The following is a 19,924-nucleotide window of genomic DNA, read 5'->3' on the forward strand; positions in this document are numbered from 1 at the left end:
CTAGGACCCCTCCCCCCCAGGATACCAAAATCTGCGGATGCTCAATCTCTTATATAAAATGGTATTTGCATATAACCTATCTGCATCCTTCCATGTACTTTAAATCATCTCTAGATTACTTATAATACCTAATACAATGTAAATGCTATGTAAATAGTTGTTATACTGTATTGCTTAGGGAATAATGACAAGAAAAAACAGTATGTACGTGTTCAGTATAGACATAACCATCATAGGCCTTTCTATGTGCAGTTGGCTGAATCAGCAGATGGGGAACACTTATATAGAGGGCTGGCTGTGTTCCTGATGATGACTTTAAACCTAAGGTTCTAAATCAGTTGTCATGTCTTCATTACTGATCTGATCTTTCAAGTGATAGGATGAGGTTCATTGGAACCTTATCAGTGTTATGAAAGGCCCTTCTTCATTAGGCAGGGTATCATTCATATCCAATTTTTCTAGTTAGTTAAGGACTTTTTTTTTTTTGCTTGAGGAAGATTAGCCGTGAGCTAACATCTTTGCCAGTCTTCCTCTACTTTGTATGTGGGACGCCGCCTCAGCATGGCTGATGAGTGGTAGGTCTGTGCCCAGGATCCAAATCTGCAAACCTGGGCCACAGAAGCAGAACATAAGGAACTTAACCACTATGCCATGGGGCTGGCCCAAGGACATTTTTAAAATCAGCTGTTGAGGTATAATTTACATACAATAAAATTCATCACTTTTAAGTGTAAAATTCAATGAGTTTTGATAAACATGTAGAATCATGTAAACACTACCACAATCAGAATATAGAGCATTTCCATCACCCCAAAAAGTTCTCTCATGCTCTTTTGTATTCAACAAACCTCCAGCTTTTGGCAGCCATCAATCTGCTTTTTACCTTTTCTATTGTAGTACTTTTGAAATTCATCTATGCTCTTGAGTATATCAGTAGTCCATTCCTTTTTATTGCTGAGTAGTATTCCATTGTATAGATATACCACAATTTGTTTATTCATTCACTAGTTGATGGATAGTTGGTTTGTTTACAATTTGTAGCTATTATGAATAAAGCTGCTGTGAACATTTGCATACAAGTGTTCCTGTGGACATCCATTTTCATTCCTTTTGGATAAATTTAGGAGTGAGATTGCTGGATCATATGGTAAGCATATGTTTAACTTTACAAGGAAACTCCCAGTTTTCCAAAGTGGCTGTACTACTTGGCAGCAATGTATGAGAGATCCAGTTCTACATCCTTACCAACACTTGATATTGTAAGTCTTTTTAAGTTTAGCTATTCTAGTGGATTTGTAGTCTCATCTTATTTTGGTGTAAATTTACGTTTCCTTAATGTTTAATGATGTGGAGCATCTTTTCATACGTTTATTTGCAATGGCAGATATCTTCTTTGGTAAAGTATGTGTTCAGATGTTTTGTCTATTTTTTTAACCAAGTTGTTTGTATGTTTTTATATATATAATATATGTATATCTATCTGTGTATCAATCTATATATATCTGTATGTGCATGGTTTTATAATATATTCTAGATAGAAGTCCCTTATCATATTTATGTTTTGCAAATATTCTTTCCCAGTCCATGGCTTGCCTTTTCATTTTGTTAATAATGTCATTTGAAGAGCAAAATTTTAAAATTTTGCAGAAGTCCAATTTATCAATTTTTTCCCCCCACAGTTCATGCTTTTTGTGCTCTATCTCAGAAATCTTTCCCCAGTGCAAGGTTACAAATATTTTTGCTTATGTTTTCTTCTGGAAGTTTTACAGTTTTAACTGTGACATTTAAGTCTATGATCCATTTTGAGTTAAATTTTGTATATGGTATGAAGTAAGAGTTGAGATTCATGTTTTTGCACATAGATATTCAGTTGTTGAGAAGACTATCGTTTCTCCATTGAATAACCTTGGCATCTTTGTTAAAAATCAATTGATGATATATTTGGGTCTATTTCTGGACCCTCCAGTTTATTTCATTGATCTGTATCTCTGTCCTTACATAAATTCCACACTGTCTTAATTACTCTAAGTTTACAGTAAGTCTTGAAATCACTTTGTTCTTTTTCAAAATTGTTTGGGCTATTCTAGGTCCTTTGCATCTGTATTAGAATTTTATTTATTTATTTATTTATTTATTATAATTTTACTTATTTATTTTTTCCCCCAAAGCCCCAGTAGATAGTTGTATGTCATAGCTGCACATCCTTCTAGTTGCTGTATGTGGGACGCGGCCTCAGCATGGCTGGAGAAGCCGTGCGTTGGTGCGTGCCCGGGATCCGAACCCAGGCCGCCGACAGCGGAGCACGCGCACTTAACCGCTAAGCCACGGGGCCGGCCCTAGAATTTTATTTTTTTAATATTTATTTATTTATTTGTTTGTGAGGACGATTAGCCCTGAGCTAACATCTGTTGCCAATCCTCCTCTTTTGCTGAGAAAGATTGACCATGGGCTAACATCCATGCCCATCTTCCTCTACTTTATATGTGGGACACCTCCCACAGCGTGGCTTGATAAACGGTGCATAAGTCCATGCCCAGGATCCGACCCTGTGAACCCCGGGCCGCCGAAATGAAGCTTGCGAACTTAACCACTATACCATGGGGCTGGCCTGTATTTATTTATTTATTTAATTTTATTTATTTATTTATTTATTTATTTATTTATTTATTTATTTATTTTGAGATCAGCCCTGTGCTAACATCTGCCAGTCCTCCTTTTTTTTTTTTTTGCTGAGGAAGACTGGCCCTGGGCTAACATCTGTGCCCATCTTCCTCCACTTTATATGGGACACTGCCACAGCATGGCTTGCCAAGCAGTGCGTTGGTGTGCGCCCGGGCTCTGAACCGGTGGTGGAGTGCGTGCACTTAACCGCTTGCGCCACCAGGCCGTTCCCTTTATTTATTTTTTAAAGCTTCAGTGCATGGTTGTATATCCTAGTTGTTAGTTTTTAGTTCTCTATGTGAACCACCACCACAGTATGACAACTGAAAGACGGGTGGTGTGGTTCTACGACTGGGAAACAAACTTGGGTCATGGCGGTGAGAGCACCAAATCTTAACCACTAGACCACCAGGGCTGGCTCTGTATTAGAATTTTAGAGCCAGCTCATTCTACCAAAAAAAAAACAAAAAAACAAACCTGCTGAGGTATTGAATAAGATTATATTGACTTTATAGATTGATTTAGGAGGCGTTGACATCTTAACAATACTGAGTCTTCTGATCCATAAACATAGTATATCCCTCCATTTATTTGAGTCTTAAAATTTTTCTCAGCAGTGTTTTATAGTTTTCAATATACTGATCTTGCACATATTTTGTTACCTTTATCCCTAAATATTTCCTATTTTTTATGCTATTGTAAATTGTGCTTTTTTTCAATTCAATTTCCAATTCTTTGCTGCTAATATATGGAGATACAATTTATTTTTGTATATTGATCTTGTATCCTGTGATCTTAGGATTTTTTACATTGATGGTCACATCCTAGAATAAAAATAGTTTTGCTTCTTTCTTTCCAATCTGTATGCCTTTTTTTTTTCTTTTTTCTTGCCTTATTTTACTGGCTAGGATATTTAGTACGTTGTTGAATAGAAGTGGTGAAAGCAAACATCCTTGTCTTGTCAGTAGGAATCAGTGATGTCTTCTCTTTCATTCCTGATGTTGGCAATTCATGTCTTCTCTCTTTTTTTTCTTATTAGTCTGGCTACAGGTTTACCTATTTTGTTGATCTTTTCAAAGAATCAGCTTTTGGTTTCATTGCTTTTTCTCTGTTGTTTTTGTTCTGTTTTGCTGTATATTGTGTTCTAGTCCATGGGTTTCTGATTTTAGTCCATTCTCTTCTTTCTACATTCTTTGGGTTTAATTTGATTTTCTAATTTGTTAGGGTGGAACTTAGACCACTGGTTCAAAACCCTTCTTTTCTTCTAATAAAAGTACCTAATGCTATAACTTTCTGTATTTGCACTGCTTTAGCTGCTTCTCAAATGTGTTTATATGTTGTTTTAATTTTCCTTCATTTCAAGTTATTTTCTAATTTCCCTTGTGCTTTCTTTTTTGATCCATGAGATTTTAGAAGTATGTTGTTTCATTTCCAAATATTTGGGGATTTCCCAAATTTCTTGTTGATTTCTAGTTTAATTGTGAATAGCGAGCATATTTTGTTTGGTTTTTATTCCTTTTAAATTTACTGAGACTTGTTTTATGCCCTCACATATGTCTATCCTGTAGAATGTTCCATATACGTTTGACCAAAAAAAGTATATTCTGCTGTTACTGGGTGACATGTTTTCTGTGTCAGTTAGGTCAAGTTGGTTGATAGTGCTGTTCAAGTCCTTTATATACTTACTGATGTTCTGTCTAGGTTTTTTTTTTGTTTTTTTTGTTTTTTTTTTTTAACCAATTATTGAGAGATGAGTGTCAGAATTGCCAACTATAATCATTGAACTGAATTGTTTATTTCTGCCTTCACTACTGTCAGTTTTTGCTTCAGGTGTTTTGGAACTCTTTGCTAGGTGCATGTAAATTTATAATTGTTTATCTTCCTGATTTTGCCCCCTAGGGGACATTTGGAAATATCTGGAGACATTATTGGTTGTTGCAGCTGGGAGGATGCTGCTGGCATCTAGTGGGGAGAAGCCAGGGATGCTGCTCAACATCCTGCAATGCCTGGGACAGCCCCCACAATAAAGCATTATTCAGCCCCAAATGTCATATGCTGAGGTTGAGAAATCCAATGTCTTTAATATTTCATACCAAAAGCTCTAGCAGTTTTTCAAGAATAAACAGTTCTCATTATTTTGTCTGTCTTTGGTTCATTTCCAGAGCCCTGAAATGTTTCTTTTTGGCAATTTTGTCCAAAAAGATAAAAATATTTTTTATATTTGCTTTTGGTGAAGGGGGTTTGCTGATCTCTTCACGCCACCATAGCTGGAAGTCTGACTATCCTTTTATTTTTAACCTGTTTTTATATTTAGAGTAGGTTTTTTGTAGACAGCATACAAGAATTTTTTTAATCCAATATGACAATGTCTGCCTTTTAATTGGGAGTATTTAGACCGTTTACATTAATGTAATTATTGATAGGTTGAGCTTAAATCTACTATCTTGGTTTTTATTTTCTGTATGTCCCATCTGATTTCATTCCTTTTTCTCCTCTTTTCCTGCCTTCTTTTGCATTGAGTATTCTTTTTTTGTGATTCTATTTTGTCTTCACTATTGGCTTATTAGCTATACCTCTCTATTTGATTTGACTTTAGTGGCTGTTGTAATGTTTAAATATATAGCTTTAACCCATCACAGTGTATGTTTAAATAATATTATACCACTTCATGTACAGCACTATATATACACATACACACACACACACACCTTACAACAATATGCTTCTATCTCTCCCCTCCTGTCCCTTGTGCTACTGTTGATACCTTTTTCTTATACAAAAATTATAAACCTACTTTCTGTTGTTAGTGCCATTGAGTCAATTCCAACTCCTAGTGACCCTGTGCCCAGCGGAGTGGAACCCTGCCTGGTCTTTTTGCGCCATCCTCTCCCCTTCTGGCGCTGTATCAGGCAATGCTCTGCTGCTATTCATAGGGTTTTCATGGCCGATTTTTTTGGAATTGAGTGGCCGGGTCCTTCTTCCTAGTCTTTCTTATTCTAGAAGCTCTGCTGAAACCTGTCCACCATTGGTGACCCTGCTGGTATCTGAAATACTGGTGACATAGCTTTCAGCATCACAGCAATACACAGCTGCCACAGTATGACATCTGACAGATGGGTGGTTTGGTTCCCTGACTGGAAATGAACCCAAACTGCAGCAGTGAGAGCGCTGAATCTTAACCACTGGACCACCAGGGCTTGCTAAATCTACATTACATTGGTATTATTTTTGCTTTAAGGGGTCAGTCATATTTTAAAGAGATTGAAAATTAGAAAAAAATGTCTTTTTATTTACCACATATTTACCATTTTCTGTGCTTTGTGTAGATAAAAATTTCTATCAAATATTTTCCTTCTGCATGAAGAACATCTTTAACATTTCTTGTCACGCAAGTTTACTGATGATGATTTCTCTCAGATCTTGTTTGTCTGAAATGAAGTCTTTACTTCCCTTCATTTTTGAAAGATATTTTCACTAGCTATAGAATTCTAAGTTAATTGTTTTTTTTTTCTTTTAGTGCTTTAAAGATGTCACTCCATTGTCTTATCCAGCTCTTAAACTCTTTGAGTTTCTAATTTTGTGCTAGGTTCCTTGGTGTTAAGATGTTAGATGTAATACTTGTCTCTTCAAGTTAACAGTTTCAGAAACACATTTACCTTTTCCTAGTAACAAATTCTGATATTGCTATTGGGATCATACCCGTGTGTAATGTTTCCAGTCATTTCTTTTTCCATGATGGGTTACACACTGGCCTATTGTCTGCCTTTGACTCTGACCCTAATATTATTGCCTCATGATTCTGTTTCCCTGTATTCTTGCCTGGAGTACATATTCTCCTTTGCCTGCTCCATCTCAGAAAAGTTTGAGAGATCAGGCCTCTCCGGTTTCCTTCCCAGGGCTCTTTCCAGTGCTATGAAGAGAACCTATGCAATGGTCCAGACAGATTTGGGCTTGAATTCCAGCTTTCCATTTCCACTAGCTGTGTGCTCTTCAGTAAATTACTTGACTCCTAGGAGGTCACATGTAAACATTGAATAATAATATCTCTCAGAGCAGGTAGGAAGACTAAATTAGATATTGTATGGAAAGTTCTTAATACCATATTTGGCATGTAATAATAATATCAAACACATAGTGTGTATTATGTAAAATAGGTATATATCTCCCAATTTACAGTAAAGGGACCTGAAGTGCAGTAAACTACTCAAGCTTACCCAAGTAAGGAATGGCAGAGAAGTGGGAGTTAAACCCAGTCTGGCTTCAGAGTCCATGCCTTTAACTACAATGCTTCATTCATTATGAATACTTCCTTCTCTCAGTAAACATTAATGGATAAGATGAAAATAGTGTGGGACTTTTAAAGATGAGTACTCTTAATCGGGTGGATGATGGGGAAAGGGGGCAGATAAAGGGGAGGGAGGCAAAGGACATTTCAAATAGGAAAAATAGTTTTAGGAAAAGGTAGAAATGGGAGAATATAAGAAGCATCTTGGGGAAAAGTCTAACAGGCTGGTCAAACTGGGTATAGGTTCTGTGGGGTGGAGAAGTGTACTGGAGGATAAGGTTTGTCATGTAGAGTCTAAATGAGAGTACTTTGAGGGTCATGCTAAGAAATTTGTTCTGTTTCATTCTGCATAAAGTGACAAGCCATCAAGTGAGTGACATGGTCAGACTGGTTCTTTTGGGATAGCCCTTAGGTCATTTGGTGGATGGACTGAACTGAGGAGAAACTAGAATAGAGAGATCAAGTAGAATGTTCTTGCACAAGTATAGGCATAAAGAATGAGCTCAACCAGAGGGATGGTTAGACTGGAAAGGGGGAGTCACGGAGGGATAAGAGTTGGCTGATTAGGTGAAGGAGAAGGACAGGTTACAAATGAGTCAGCTTTGCTATCATTGGTGACAAGGAGGAAGGTGAGCTCAATTATTAATTGAGCTAGGGAATTCTGAAAGAGGAGCAGTTTGGTGGAGGGAGGTGTAAGAATTCTGCTTTACATTGACAACTGACCATTTCTAGTGTCTTCTCCATCTGCAGGAAGCAGCAATGTGGGCCACCTAAGGGAGATTTTGTAGGATAGTTCCAAGTGGGGAGGGAAAGTAGGGGTTGGATGAAGAGAGGTGGAATTCACAGACCAGAAGCAGGTTTGGAACAATTTCCCTGAGCTGAAAATGGCAGGGGGTTTGAAGAGGTCCTATGAGTAGCTTGGGGCAGCACTTTGCTCCCACAAAACCCCCACCTCAACCTCTCTTACCTGTCCTTTCCCCTCAAGTCCAAGCTTGACCAAGCAGCAGCTGACCCTTCAAGGAACTATGAAGACTTGAGCCAGCACCATATGGGAGGTGGCCAGGGTAGCCTGAAGATTAAAGGGCTCTTTCTGAATCTTTTGGACCCCTGGGTGCTCTGTATGATTCTAGAGGTTGGGGGAGGGGCTCAATGATGATTGAGATTGAATCTCCTGCCACCGCAGTGGGATGGGGACCCAGAGCAGATCACATTTTACTTAAGAAAATAAAAGACTATGATATTTCTTACTCTCCAGCATATTTATAACTGTAATGATTATTTAGTTTATGCCTCTGTTTCTTAGTAGACCATAAGCTCCTAAGGAACCATATCTTAGTTATTAAGGTGGGCCCAGTGCCTAGCACAGAGCTTGGCTGACTCTCATTAATGTGCTCATTCAGTGTCATTCATGAGTGCAGTGAGAGGCCTTGTACTGGGTGCTGAATGCTCATTTACTCAGCAAATGTTTACTGAGCACGCACTGTGTGCCAGGCTAAGGGCCAGGAATACCCATGTGAACAGGACCCGCAGGGCCTCTGCTCTCAGGGAGCTTACATCTTAGATGGGGGAGTCAATAAACAAAAACAAAAAAATTAACAAGATAGCTTCAGGTGGTGACACATGCCGTGAAGACACCAGAGAGTGATATGATGGGGGAACCTGGGGAGGACTCTGGATGCAGTGACTGCGGAAGGCGTCTCTGAGGATGGGGCCTCCGGCCTCATCCCTGAGTGGTAGGAGGAGTGGGTCATGAGGTGATCCGGGAAGCAGGGACAGGAAGGGGGAGCAAACCATGAGATGATAGTGGGTAGGAAAGCAGGGGCCAGATCATGTGGAGCCTGCAGGAAGGAAACTTGGATTTATTCTAAGTATCATTGGAGGGCTTTAACTGGTCGGGGTGTGGGGTGCTACACGGAGATTTTCTCTTTGAAAAGATCCTCTGGCTATTGTGTGAAAAATGTAGTGGGCCCAGCAAAGAAGGAAGAGACCAGATGAAGAGGCTCCTGGGATGGCGTAGGTGGGACGTGATGGGGGCTTGGACCAGGAGACAGTGGAAGTGGAAAGAGTGCAAATGTGTGGTATATCTGGAGGGAGAGCCAGTTGATTGGCTGTAGAATGTGAGGAACAGAAGGAAATCTAGGGCAACTCCTAGGTAGGACCCGTCTGGTTTGCCTGAGACTGAGGAGTTTCCTGGGACATGGAGTTTTCAGGGCCAAAACCAGGACAAGTCCCAGACAAACCAGGACAATTGTCACACTGCTCCTAAGTTTTTAGGCCAAGCAATGGGGTGGTTGTTGATCATGCTATAGACTGAGAGGACTCAAGGAGAACAGGTCTGGAGGTATAAATCAAGAGTTCTAGTTTGGCCACGTTAAATTTGAGATTAAATATCTATGTGGAGAAGGAATAGGCAATTGGATATATGCCAAGATATATCTGAAGCCCAAGGGAGAGGGCAGATTCAGATAGAAATTTGGGAGCCAGCAGCATGTAGATGGTATTTAAAACAGTGGGGAGATTGCCTAGGAAGAGTATGTAGACAGAGAAGAGAAGCAAGCCGAGGGTGGCGTTTGGATACTCCAACACTCTGAGGTTAAGCAGAGGAGAAGCAGTTACCCAAGAGATTAAGAAGGAATAGCCAGTGAAGTGGAAGATAAACCAGGGAATGTGGTGCCAGAAAGGCCTAGAAAAGAAAAGCTTCATGAAGGTGAGAGTGGCCTTCACCGAGTGTCAAGTGCTGCTGAGTAAAATGAAGACAAAAGGTGGACTTAAAAGACAGCTCCCGAGGAGTCTCAGTCTAGTGGGGGACAGGAAGGTCAACTCCCACACAGGGAGGGGTGCTGTGGCAGTGATAAGCACAGGACACCGGGCAAGGGCAGAGCTCCTTCCTGGGCTGCCCTTTGAAGGAGAATTGGAGAACAAGAAGCAGACCGAGAAGGGTTCTCCAAGCTGAGGAGGCCATAGGCACAAAGGTACGGTCAGGTGTAGGGCTCTTGATGGCTGGGGCACAGAGTGGTGAAACAAATAGGGGCACCCAGTGCAGGGAGGTGGGGGGGGCCAGAGCTGGCAAATGCGTCAGAAAGGTCACCTGAGAACTGAAAAGTTTCTGTTGGATTTAGCAACCTGGAAGTAAGTGCTTATCTTTGCCAGAATCGTCTTAGCCATTTTCAAAGAGCTGTGGGGACAGAAACCAGCTTGTGAGTAACTGGGAGACAAGGAATTAGACACACCAAGCGCACAGCTCACTCCTTTCAGAAACTTGAAGTGAGAGGAAATAGAGAGTAGTGATAAGGTAGTTGGGGTCGGGGTGGGCAGGGGGGTGGGATTTGCTGTGTGTTTGGCTTCTTTTTATGGATGAAATCCTGAGCTTAGTTATAGGCTCGAGAGAAAGAACTAGAAGAGAAGGGAAAGCTTGAAAATATAGGAGAGAGGAGATAATTGGTGGAGTAAGATTTCCGAGGAGCTGGTAAGAATGGGCATTTGTAAGGATGGGAACATGTAGAAAGGTTAGCTTTGGGTAGGAGGAAAGAGAAACAGATGGGCAGAAACGTAGATAAGATTGTAACGGGGCAGAGGGAGCCTGAGCGAAGCTGTTCTAGGGTAAGGCTGTGCCTTTCCAATTGCCTTTATTTTTTCTTCGAATAATGATGGGCCTGCTGCTGAGAGTGACTGTAGAGCCAGCAAGAAATATGTGGGGGGCTGGAGAGTGAGAATGATAGGGGCATTGATTGGTTTAATTTTTCCAATAGCTTGGTATGATATTTTTCTGGGCATAGGCTCAGAAAATGTGGACAGATTAGTCCAGAGTGGGGTTTTGCAGTGTGGATACCGCTGAGGACAAGTGGACAAGAATATTGGCTGGTGAGGGGATAATGTGACAGGCCGTGAGTTTGGGGTAAATAGTGCAGGAAATGAAACAAGGCTTTCATTTATAGATTAGGAGCAAATTTGAGAGGCTAAAGGTACTGTAGGAAGACAAGGAACAGGTGTAAAGAGAAGAAAGGAATGAGGGTATTAGAAGGACCAAAACTGTGGCCAGAAAGTGAGATATGAGAGTTTATGGTTCCAAGTCAGAGTAAATCTGTGTGGTAAGAAAGTCTAAGTTATGGCCTTGGGTGTGAGTAACTTATTGCAGTGGAGGAGTTGAGGATATTAAGGTACTGTGAGGTTAGGACATTGGATAGTTAATTCACATTAGCACTGAAATCACCCAGAATGAGAGGGAGAAAAGGGATGGAGAGGAAGATGCTGAGGCAGGAGCCAAGGCCTTTGATGAGTGTAGAGGACGGACCAGCAGGTTGGTGGGTGGCAGAGACAAGAAGGGAAGAAACTGGTTGGCTGAAGGCTGGAACAGTTTTAGAGACAGAGGCATAATGGTGCCTTTTAAGTTTATTGAACCAAACTGAACCCAAGTGCTGTGTTAGTTCCAGGAAATGCCCAAGTCAGCACTAGCTGCCATTTTCTAGAAAAAGCTCAGATCAGACATTAAAGTCAGCACAGAAAGAGCGTTGCCTAAGCTGAAGATTCAAGAAGAGACCCAGAGAAGAAACATCAGCAGGTTGACTACCAGGCCATTCCTCCAGGCTCCACCCGGCCCACATCTCTTGCTCTGAGCTGATGACTGACAATTTCATTCCATACCCCTTGCTCCCCCCGTACCCGCCACAGTCCCCGGGAGCTGCCAGTGCCAGTTCTTTGCTCCATGACACAGTCTTGGCAGGAAAAATCAGCTAGCCATCTTGGGCTGGCGTCATTCTCAGGAGAAGCCAGAGCAGAGGCTGAGAGATGGAGCTGGAGGAAGCACGTTACAGGCACAGTTCGCCACAGTGAGCAAGGGCTTATTAGCCAAACCATCATCTTCCCAGGCCATTCTCAGCCCAACTTAAAGATAACCTGAGCTGTCTCTCCACCCTTTCACACAGGAAGACAAGTTGTTTCCTGCTCAGACAGAACCCACCCTAACCTCAGCCCTTCCAGAACGCAAGCACCATTCGCACATTCTTTCTCCTAGTAAGTGATGGGAATACAACCCCAGGCTCGCTTCCAGGAGGCTACTCTCTCTTGTTCTCCTCCTACTTCACTTGCCACTTGTTATTCAGTCTCCTGTGCAGGCTCCTTCTCATTAACTTGACCTCTAAAAGTTGGAGTGTCCCAGTTCTCAGCCCTTGATGTCCGCCTCCTCCGAACCTACACTCATTTCCTTTGTGATCTCAACCAGCCTCATGGTGTTAATACCATCTAATCACTGAAAAATACCAACTGTATGTCTCTACTCTTGAGACAGACTCTAGCCTATGTATCCAGTCACCTCCTTGCCATCTCTACTTGGGTATTTCATAGGCATCTCCTATTTAACACGCTCAAAATTGAACTTCCGTTCCCTACTCTCTGTCAGTGGAAACTCTATCCTTCCAATTGCTCAGGCCAAATACCATGAAGTCAACCTGCCTCCTCTCTTCTTCTCACAGCCCAATTACAATCTATCAGCAAATCCTGTCGTTCTATCGTCAGAAATTACCCAGAATCTGACCGTTTCTGACTGCCTCTATCCCCCAACACCAGGAACCAAGCCATCAACATGTCTTGCTTGGATTATTGCAGTAGCCTCCTAGCTAGAATCTGCTTCTACCCTATTCCAAACAGCAGCCAGAATGATCCTCTAAAAGAGTCATGAAGTTATGACGATCACGTCACTCCCACACTCAACCCTTCAACAGTTTCCCATCTCATTCCGAATAACAGCAAATCTCCTTATGGCCTGGAATGATCTGCCCTCCCCCACCCCCTCTGTCCTCAGCTCCCACTATTCTCTCCCTCATTCACTGTGCTTCAGCCACAGTGGCCTCCTGGTTGTTTCTCAAACACTCCAGGGATGTTCCTGCCTCAGAGCCTTTGCACTAGTTATTTCCTCCACCTGGAATGTCTCCCCAGTGTCCACAGGGTTGGCTCTCTTGTTTCCTTCGAGTCTTTGTTCAAATGTCGTTCTTCTCAGTGAGCCCTTTCCTGCCCACCCTGTAGGAAACGTGGAATATAAGATAGGGCATCTGCTGCTCTCCGGTCCCCTTCACTCTTCCAGTTTTGCTCCACAGACTCCTCAGCCTCTGAGACTGTGTATTTATCAACTGTAAACTCTGTCAGAGCAGGGGCTCTCTGTTTTATTTCCCCCGTATCTCCTGTACCTAGAACAGTACTGGGCTCATCTGTGGAACCAATGTAATTCAGGTCAACTGGCTGTAGGGAAACTTCAGGATTCCACACTCTTCTGGTTTCCAGCACTAGTACAGCAGTCTTTATAACAAAAACTTGCCCTCTGAAGCCCTGTTAGAAACACGGCTAGTTTGTCTGGGCTCTTGCATATTTACACAGTCATCTATCTAATCCAGCAGAGAGGCCTTGCCTTCTTTTCCTTTGCTTCCTAGTTCCTGTAAGAAGATCAGCAGTGGCTGGTGACCTACCTTGCAGGTGAACATAACTATTAAACACCAACACTCAGTAAAAATTTCTGTTGTGGTTACAGTCAGCCTCCATATCCGCAATTCCACATCTGTGGATTCAACCAACAGTGGATCAAAACGCCTACGAAGGCTGCTTCTGTACTGAACATGTACAGACTTTTTTCTTGTCATTACTCCCTAAACACTACAGTATAACAACTATTTACGTAGCACTTACATTGTATTAGGTAGAATAAGTAATCTAGAGATGATTGAAAGTACACAGGAGGATGTGTGTAGGTTATATGCAAACACTACGCCATTTTATACTAGGGACTTGAGCATCCGCAGGATGTCCTGGAACCAATCCCCGGCAGATACCAACAGATGACTGTATTCTTTCACGGAGCAGAGGAATCTGTTATAATCTTCTTGTAACTATGTGAGTCTCTGCACCAACTCTGTTTAAATGATAAAGCAAACGTCTTGAAATACAGCTTTCTACCGATCAGGTTTCTAGGAGACCTGGGTCATGGTCCCAACTCTGCCATGGAATTGCCACAACTCTGGGTGCTTTTCCTGAGTTCTCCAGTACCCTCTGGGGGAAAATGTGGGCTTTGACTAGATGATCACTAAGACCCGTTCTTGATCTAAAATTGTAGGTTTCTTGAAAGAGAACAGTTCCCATTCTTGAGTCACTAGAAATGCAGGTGGTTATCTCTTTGGCTTTCCCAAAGAAACATCGGTTACTCCAAAGAAACAGGGACATGAGACCTGGTGACTTCTGTACTGGTCAGGAGTTTTTCAGTTGTTAGGGGCAGAAGGCCAACTCAAACTGGCTGAAGCAAATAAGGGTGGTTATTGACACTGACAAGTTGAAATTCCAAGGGTAGAGCCTTTTCTGGGTCTCAGGGCTCAAGGGATGTAAGGAGGACCAGTCTCTCTTCATCTTCTAGCTCCACTTTCTCCTGTATTGGGCTTCACTTTCCGCAGACTCGCCCCACATGAAGACCCCAGCAGCACCAAAATGACACCTGCCAGCTTCAAATCCAAGAGAAAAAGGGCTTCTTCCAAGAATTCTGGGATCTTTTTAAAACTGAATCTCATTAGTCTGGTCTGAGTCTTGTGTTCTTTCCTGAACCAATCACTAGGGCCAGGGGAATAGAGTCAGATTAGCCACATCTGTATCACAGCTGGGGTGGGGATGGGGCCAGCCCAACCAACCCACGTGGTCTGACAGTGGCAGAAGGGTGGATGTCAAGTGGAAACTCAGGGGGCTATCAACAGAAGAAGGGAGATTGGATATTGGACAAGTAAAAATAATAGACATTTATTTCAGTCCTCATTAAGTTATGATTTTCTTATAGGTACTATATTAATTTTCCAGCCAGCCCTGGTGGCCTAGTGGTTAAGATTCAGTGCTCTCTCCACCATAGCCCGGGTTCATTTCCTGGTCAGGGAACCAAACCACCCATCTGTTGGTTGTCATACTGTGGCGGCTGAGCGTTACTGTGATGCTGAAAGCTCTGCCATTGGGATTTCAAATACCAGCAGGGTCACCCATGGTGGACAGGTTTCAGCAGAGCTTCCAGACTAAGACAGACTAGGAAGAAGGACTTGGCCACCCACTGCTGAAAAAATTGGCCATGAAATCCCTATGAATAGCAGCAAAGCATTGTCTGATATGGCACTGGAAGGTGAGAGGGTGGTGCATAAAGACCAGGCAGGTTGCTAGGAGTAGGAATTGACTCAACAGCACTAACAACAACAACAAAATTAATTTCCCATGGCTGCTGTAACGAATTACCAAGAAACTGGGTGGCTTAAAACAACAAAAATTTCTCTCACTCCAGAAGTCTGAAATCAAGGTGTTGACAGGGTCACACTCCCTCTGGAGACTCTAGGGGAGAAGTCCTTCTTTGCCTCTCCCAGCCTCTGGGTGGCCGTAGACATTCCTTCACTTGTGGCCACATCTCCACTCTCTGCCTCTGCCGGCGCACTGCCTCTCCTCTTCTGTCCATCTCAAATTCTGGCCCCCCTTCTCTTACAAGGACTTGTCACTGAATTTAGGGCCCACCTGAATAATCCAGAATAATCTTCTCATCTCAAGATCCTTAACTTAATTACATCTGCAAAGACCTTTTTCCAAATAAGTCACATTCCTAGGTTCCAGGGATTTGACATGGACACCTTTGGGGGGCTGTTTTCCAGCCTACCACAGGTACCCAGCCAGAAGCATACTATTCTTGACTAATCTATGGTCTCAAAAGGTATGAGAGAATCAGAATAACTTCTAAATATCACTGGTATATTTTATCCACATGCTTTTTTGCCTTTTAAAGAGGTAAAATAAAATGTGCTGGAGGGGTAAAGCAAACAACTAAATTTCTGTCTTTATTGCAGAGCGTGTGAGGTTTTCATTTCAACATATCAACCCTCCTGCCCGCTCCCAGGTCACTGTTGAGCAAGTAGCTGTTTTACTTGAATTTTCTACTCCTTTTCTGCATTGTCTTTAGATCCTTTGTTAAAATGACTTTATTAGCAGTATTAATACCGATCGTATTTGATAAACAAGAAGTGGAATGTAAAAAGTCACTAGTGAGAATTTACCACAGAAAAATATTTTCAAACCTGATTTTTCTGATTTCAAATGAGTAAAAAACATTCAAAATCTCAACCACTGGCCTTTCCTTGTCTAGGTAAATGTCCCAAGGAACCCCACGCCAGATTAGAGATAAGACAAAAATTTTGTGAAGAAATCCACAGGAGTCCCTATTCCTCAAAGAAGGCAGTGGCGGAATACATGTTTTCAAATACATGTCATCTTGTCCCCTATTTCCACCCACATTCAGCCCAAGCAGCTGCCCTTACTGGTTGCTCAGGTTGGACTGGAAGCGCGCTGGGTGCTGGTATTTTCCTTGGAGGCATCTTGGCAGCAATTCTGGCAGTTCAGATCCTCGGCTAGCGCAGGGGCTGGGCAGGTGGCTTCGTGCTCTATCAGCGGGATGAGTCTTAACAGTCTCACAGGGCTGGAGCCTCGGGCCTAGAGATGAGTCGGCTCCCTTGACCCTCCCACCTCCCCAATTCAGGAACTAAGGAGCGTAGAGCCTCATCGCTTCTCAGCTGAGGCTCTGCTTTACTGTCGAACGCAGCTTTCTCTACTAGAAACCTGTAGGATCTGAGAAGGGAGAAAAGGGTTGGTATTTTGGGTTTCTGCTCCTCTTCTACATGGGGAGAATGGAGTCAGCTTAGACCTGGCATCCAGGAATCAACCTGCATATGTTGGCAAAGTGAATTTCCAGTGTTGGAGGCAGAATGATGTAATGGAAGGAGCCCTAGCCTGGGACATTGGTGGGCAGATCCTTCTCTGCCACCACCTTGCTCAGTGACCTTAACTGATGTCTTCCCTTCTTTGCTCCTCACTTTTCCATCCTAAAAACAAGAGGATTGGACCAAGATGTTCTCTGAGATATCTTCTAGCTTCACTATCTGTCAGATGTATATACTTGCACCCTCCAGTTTGAGCATTTGGGATACCTGGGAAGGCTCACTGGTGGTTTATTTTTCCAGAAAGCTCTCCCCACACACACCCTAATGTTGCTGATGGTTATATTCAGCAGGCCCCTAAATAAGGTCCTAAAGTACAGGATTGTGGTTAGAGTTGAGAGCCGTTCCTAGTTATGGCAGTATCAGTCATTCATCAGACATTAATTGGGTGCCCCGGGTAGGTGCTGGGGCTACAAGGTGAATAAGATGGACCCCTGCCCCGAGGAGCACAGTGAAGCCCAGTGAAGGAGACAGATGAATAAATCGAGGATTGCATTACAGTGTGATAAGTTTCACTATAGGGTTATTAATAAGGTACCATGACACATAGAGGATGGACATATAAATCTGTCTGGGGTGGCGTCAAGAATGGCTTCCTGGAGGAGATGACACACGGGCGGGCACTGAAGGGGTGAGTAGGAATTATCTAGGCGAAATAGGGATCAAATCCCTTAGACTGCTTACAAGTAGTATGCTCACTCAGCAGATGCTTGCCAACTGCCACGCGACACGTTGCTTCCTCTAAAGACAGGTGTCTCTCCCATTGTCTAACCATTCCCTCAGTCTGACACACGGTTTGGAGCAGTGTGCACCTAGTCCCAGCCCCAGGGGCAGGCCCTGAGTAAACCAGGAAAGCTGCCTGGAGCCCAGCTTTGATACACAGTCAGAGACAGCAGAAACTGTGCGCTCCAACAATACTATTTTTGGTGTGCCAGTATTGAATGTTTACAACCCTATTCTGTGCACAGAACACATCCCCTCCTCTGCTTGTTTTTTTTTCCCCCCTTTTTCTTTTTTGGTGCAAGTTAGGGGAAAGGGACATAAAAGCTGTTGGTTTCTGAGTGTGTTGCTAGGTCTCCCTCTGATTCTACTTTGTCATGGCAGGCTTCTTGGAGGAGGTGCTGGGAAAGAAAGGTAAGACCAGCTTGACTAATTCAGCTGACATCTTGGGAAGAAGAGACACCGAGGGCCCCTTGCTGCTCACAGCCTGCCACCCTTCCCTGCTCTGACCTTTGTTCCTCTACTGACCTCCCGCCGAGTAGAGCCAGGTTTGACCACTTCCCCTTTCCGTTCGGTGGCTGGTCTTGTCCCTCCGTTGGTGACTCAAGGCTCTGTCAGCCCTGCGCCTGCACTGGCCGGGCGGCGGTGGATCACCTGGGGCGGCCCCGCCTACCCCGCCGCCTTCGCTCCAGTGCGGGCCGGGCCGGGCCGGAGCCGAGCCAGCACACGCCGCTCCGCCCGCGCCCCGCAGCCTGGTCCCGGGCGGCCCCGCTCGCTGGGGTGGGGGTCCGGCAGAGGGGCGTCCGCGCGCTCCCCGCGCCCCTCCCGGCGCGCTGAGCTCGGAGGCGGCCGCGAGCGCTCGGACCGGGAGGCGTGTCCGCGCCCCGAGCCGGCCCCGCGGGCTAAGTCCCGCCCGCCGCTTCGGGAGAGGCCGTCCGCGGCCGGGAGGTGCGCCGCGCCGGCCCGGCCTCCGAGGAGCGGGCAGCGGGCCGCCGGGTGGGCGAGGGGCTGCGGGCCCGCGATGGCCGAGGAGATCGACTGGCTGGACCTACCCGGCCGCTGGACCTACGGAGTGGACCGCGGCGGGAGAGTCTTCTTCGTCAAGTACGTGGGTCCCTCCCGTGTTTTCATGTTTTCTCTGAAGTTGGCCAACTGGAAGGGTGGCGGGGCCGGGGGCGGCTGGAGGGTGGGGAGCGGTGGCTGGAGGGGCAGCGTGACTAATAAGTTTATCGGCGTGCCGGTTTGAATGTGTCTCCCGCCTTTCCCTCGATGGGTCAAAGTCCTGCGAAGGCTCAGCGCTGACCCGGGTCTGGGAAGGCAGGGCAGGGCCCGGCAGGTGCTGGGCTTTCTCCTCTCCCCCAGCCACGGGGGTGGGGCCCTGAGGACAGCGGCTAGACCCCGCGCCAGCCTGCAGTTCTTCCCTTTCAGCTGGGTCCACCGAAAGGGCGGGGGGCGAGTACTTTCTTTTTAGGCCCGCCCCACCCCCCGACCCCCACTTCCTACGGGAAGACTTGGACTCAGTGACAAGATGCCGAGGGACCCTGCCTCTGCCACCCAGTTCCGGGGAGTCCCACACCCTAGGACTCAGGGGTGCCCAGAGGGCAGTCCCTCTCCCTTCCTGCTTCTTTTTGAGGCTGTGGTCCAGGGGAAGGAGAAGATGCCCACAATGCGTTTGGCGCTCTTTAGAGAGAGGGAACCTTTGCTGCTCCTAGTCATATATTAGCACTGTTATATTAATTTCATAAACCAAAATGGCTCTGGCATAATCTCATTATACCGGCGTGGCCCCGCTGGCGCTGTTTTGGCCCACTCCTACTGTAGTCATCTTTTGCCAGGAGAAAAATCTCCCGATAATCTAGCAAGTCTAGAACTACAGCATTCTGAACTGTTACCCACACATGATGAGGCTTCCCCTCCTCAAGACAGTCACTTACAGAGCATTAGAGCTGAGAGGAGCCTTGGATGCAACCCCTTCATTTTTCAGGTCAGGAGCGAGGTCCTCAGAGACTGAGAGTACTTGTCCAGAGATAAAACCACTGGTTAGTTAGAGCTCAGACGAAGCCCAGTGCCGGCGGATCTGGGTGCACTGCTTCTCCCCTGGTACCAGGCGGCCTTTGCAGGAGCTCAAGCAGCCAGCAGTTTCTCTCTGGAGTTTCTGAGTTTCCACATTTGCTGTAGGCCTTTCTTCTGTAATTATCGCACCGTGATCATAATTGATGTTGTAATTATATTATCTTAGAAATTAACTCTACTAAAGTTCTTGACCCTAGGTCAGATTCTTAAATAACAGAACTTCCCCGGTATTAAAACTGGAGTCCCTTCAGTCAGTAGTTTGAGACTTTACAGTCCATAAAAATCACCCAAGGAACTTATTAAAAAGGCTGATTCCGGAGCCCTACATCCCAAGATTCCAATTCAGAAGATCTGGTGTGGTGCCCGAGAATCTGAATTTCCACAAACTCCTCAGATATTCTGAGGCAGTGGTTAATGTGGCTCT

The 19,924-nt window shown here is 44.4% G+C and overlaps 1 protein-coding gene across 7 annotated transcripts in view; it reads left to right on the forward strand.

The window, feature by feature from the left end:
• The first annotated feature begins 18,260 nt into the window (after positions 1–18,260).
• Positions 18,261–19,924, forward strand: part of PLEKHA6 (pleckstrin homology domain containing A6) — a 134,625-nt gene continuing 132,961 nt past the window's right edge. For 6 of the 7 annotated variants that reach the window (XR_009219885.1, XM_058540269.1, XM_058540270.1 and 3 more), the window contains exon 1: positions 18,261–18,531. Coding sequence is in view for 6 of the 7 variants with exons in the window: in XM_058540269.1 (XP_058396252.1) it covers positions 18,449–18,531 (83 nt within the window). In the remaining variant the exon portion in view is untranslated. The remainder of the gene's footprint in view (positions 18,532–19,924) is intronic. The other variant, XM_058540272.1, reaches the window with a different exon arrangement.

This window comes from Diceros bicornis, chromosome 4 (genome assembly GCF_020826845.1).
Source record: "Diceros bicornis minor isolate mBicDic1 chromosome 4, mDicBic1.mat.cur, whole genome shotgun sequence".
In the NCBI taxonomy this organism is placed as follows: domain Eukaryota; kingdom Metazoa; phylum Chordata; class Mammalia; order Perissodactyla; family Rhinocerotidae; genus Diceros; species Diceros bicornis.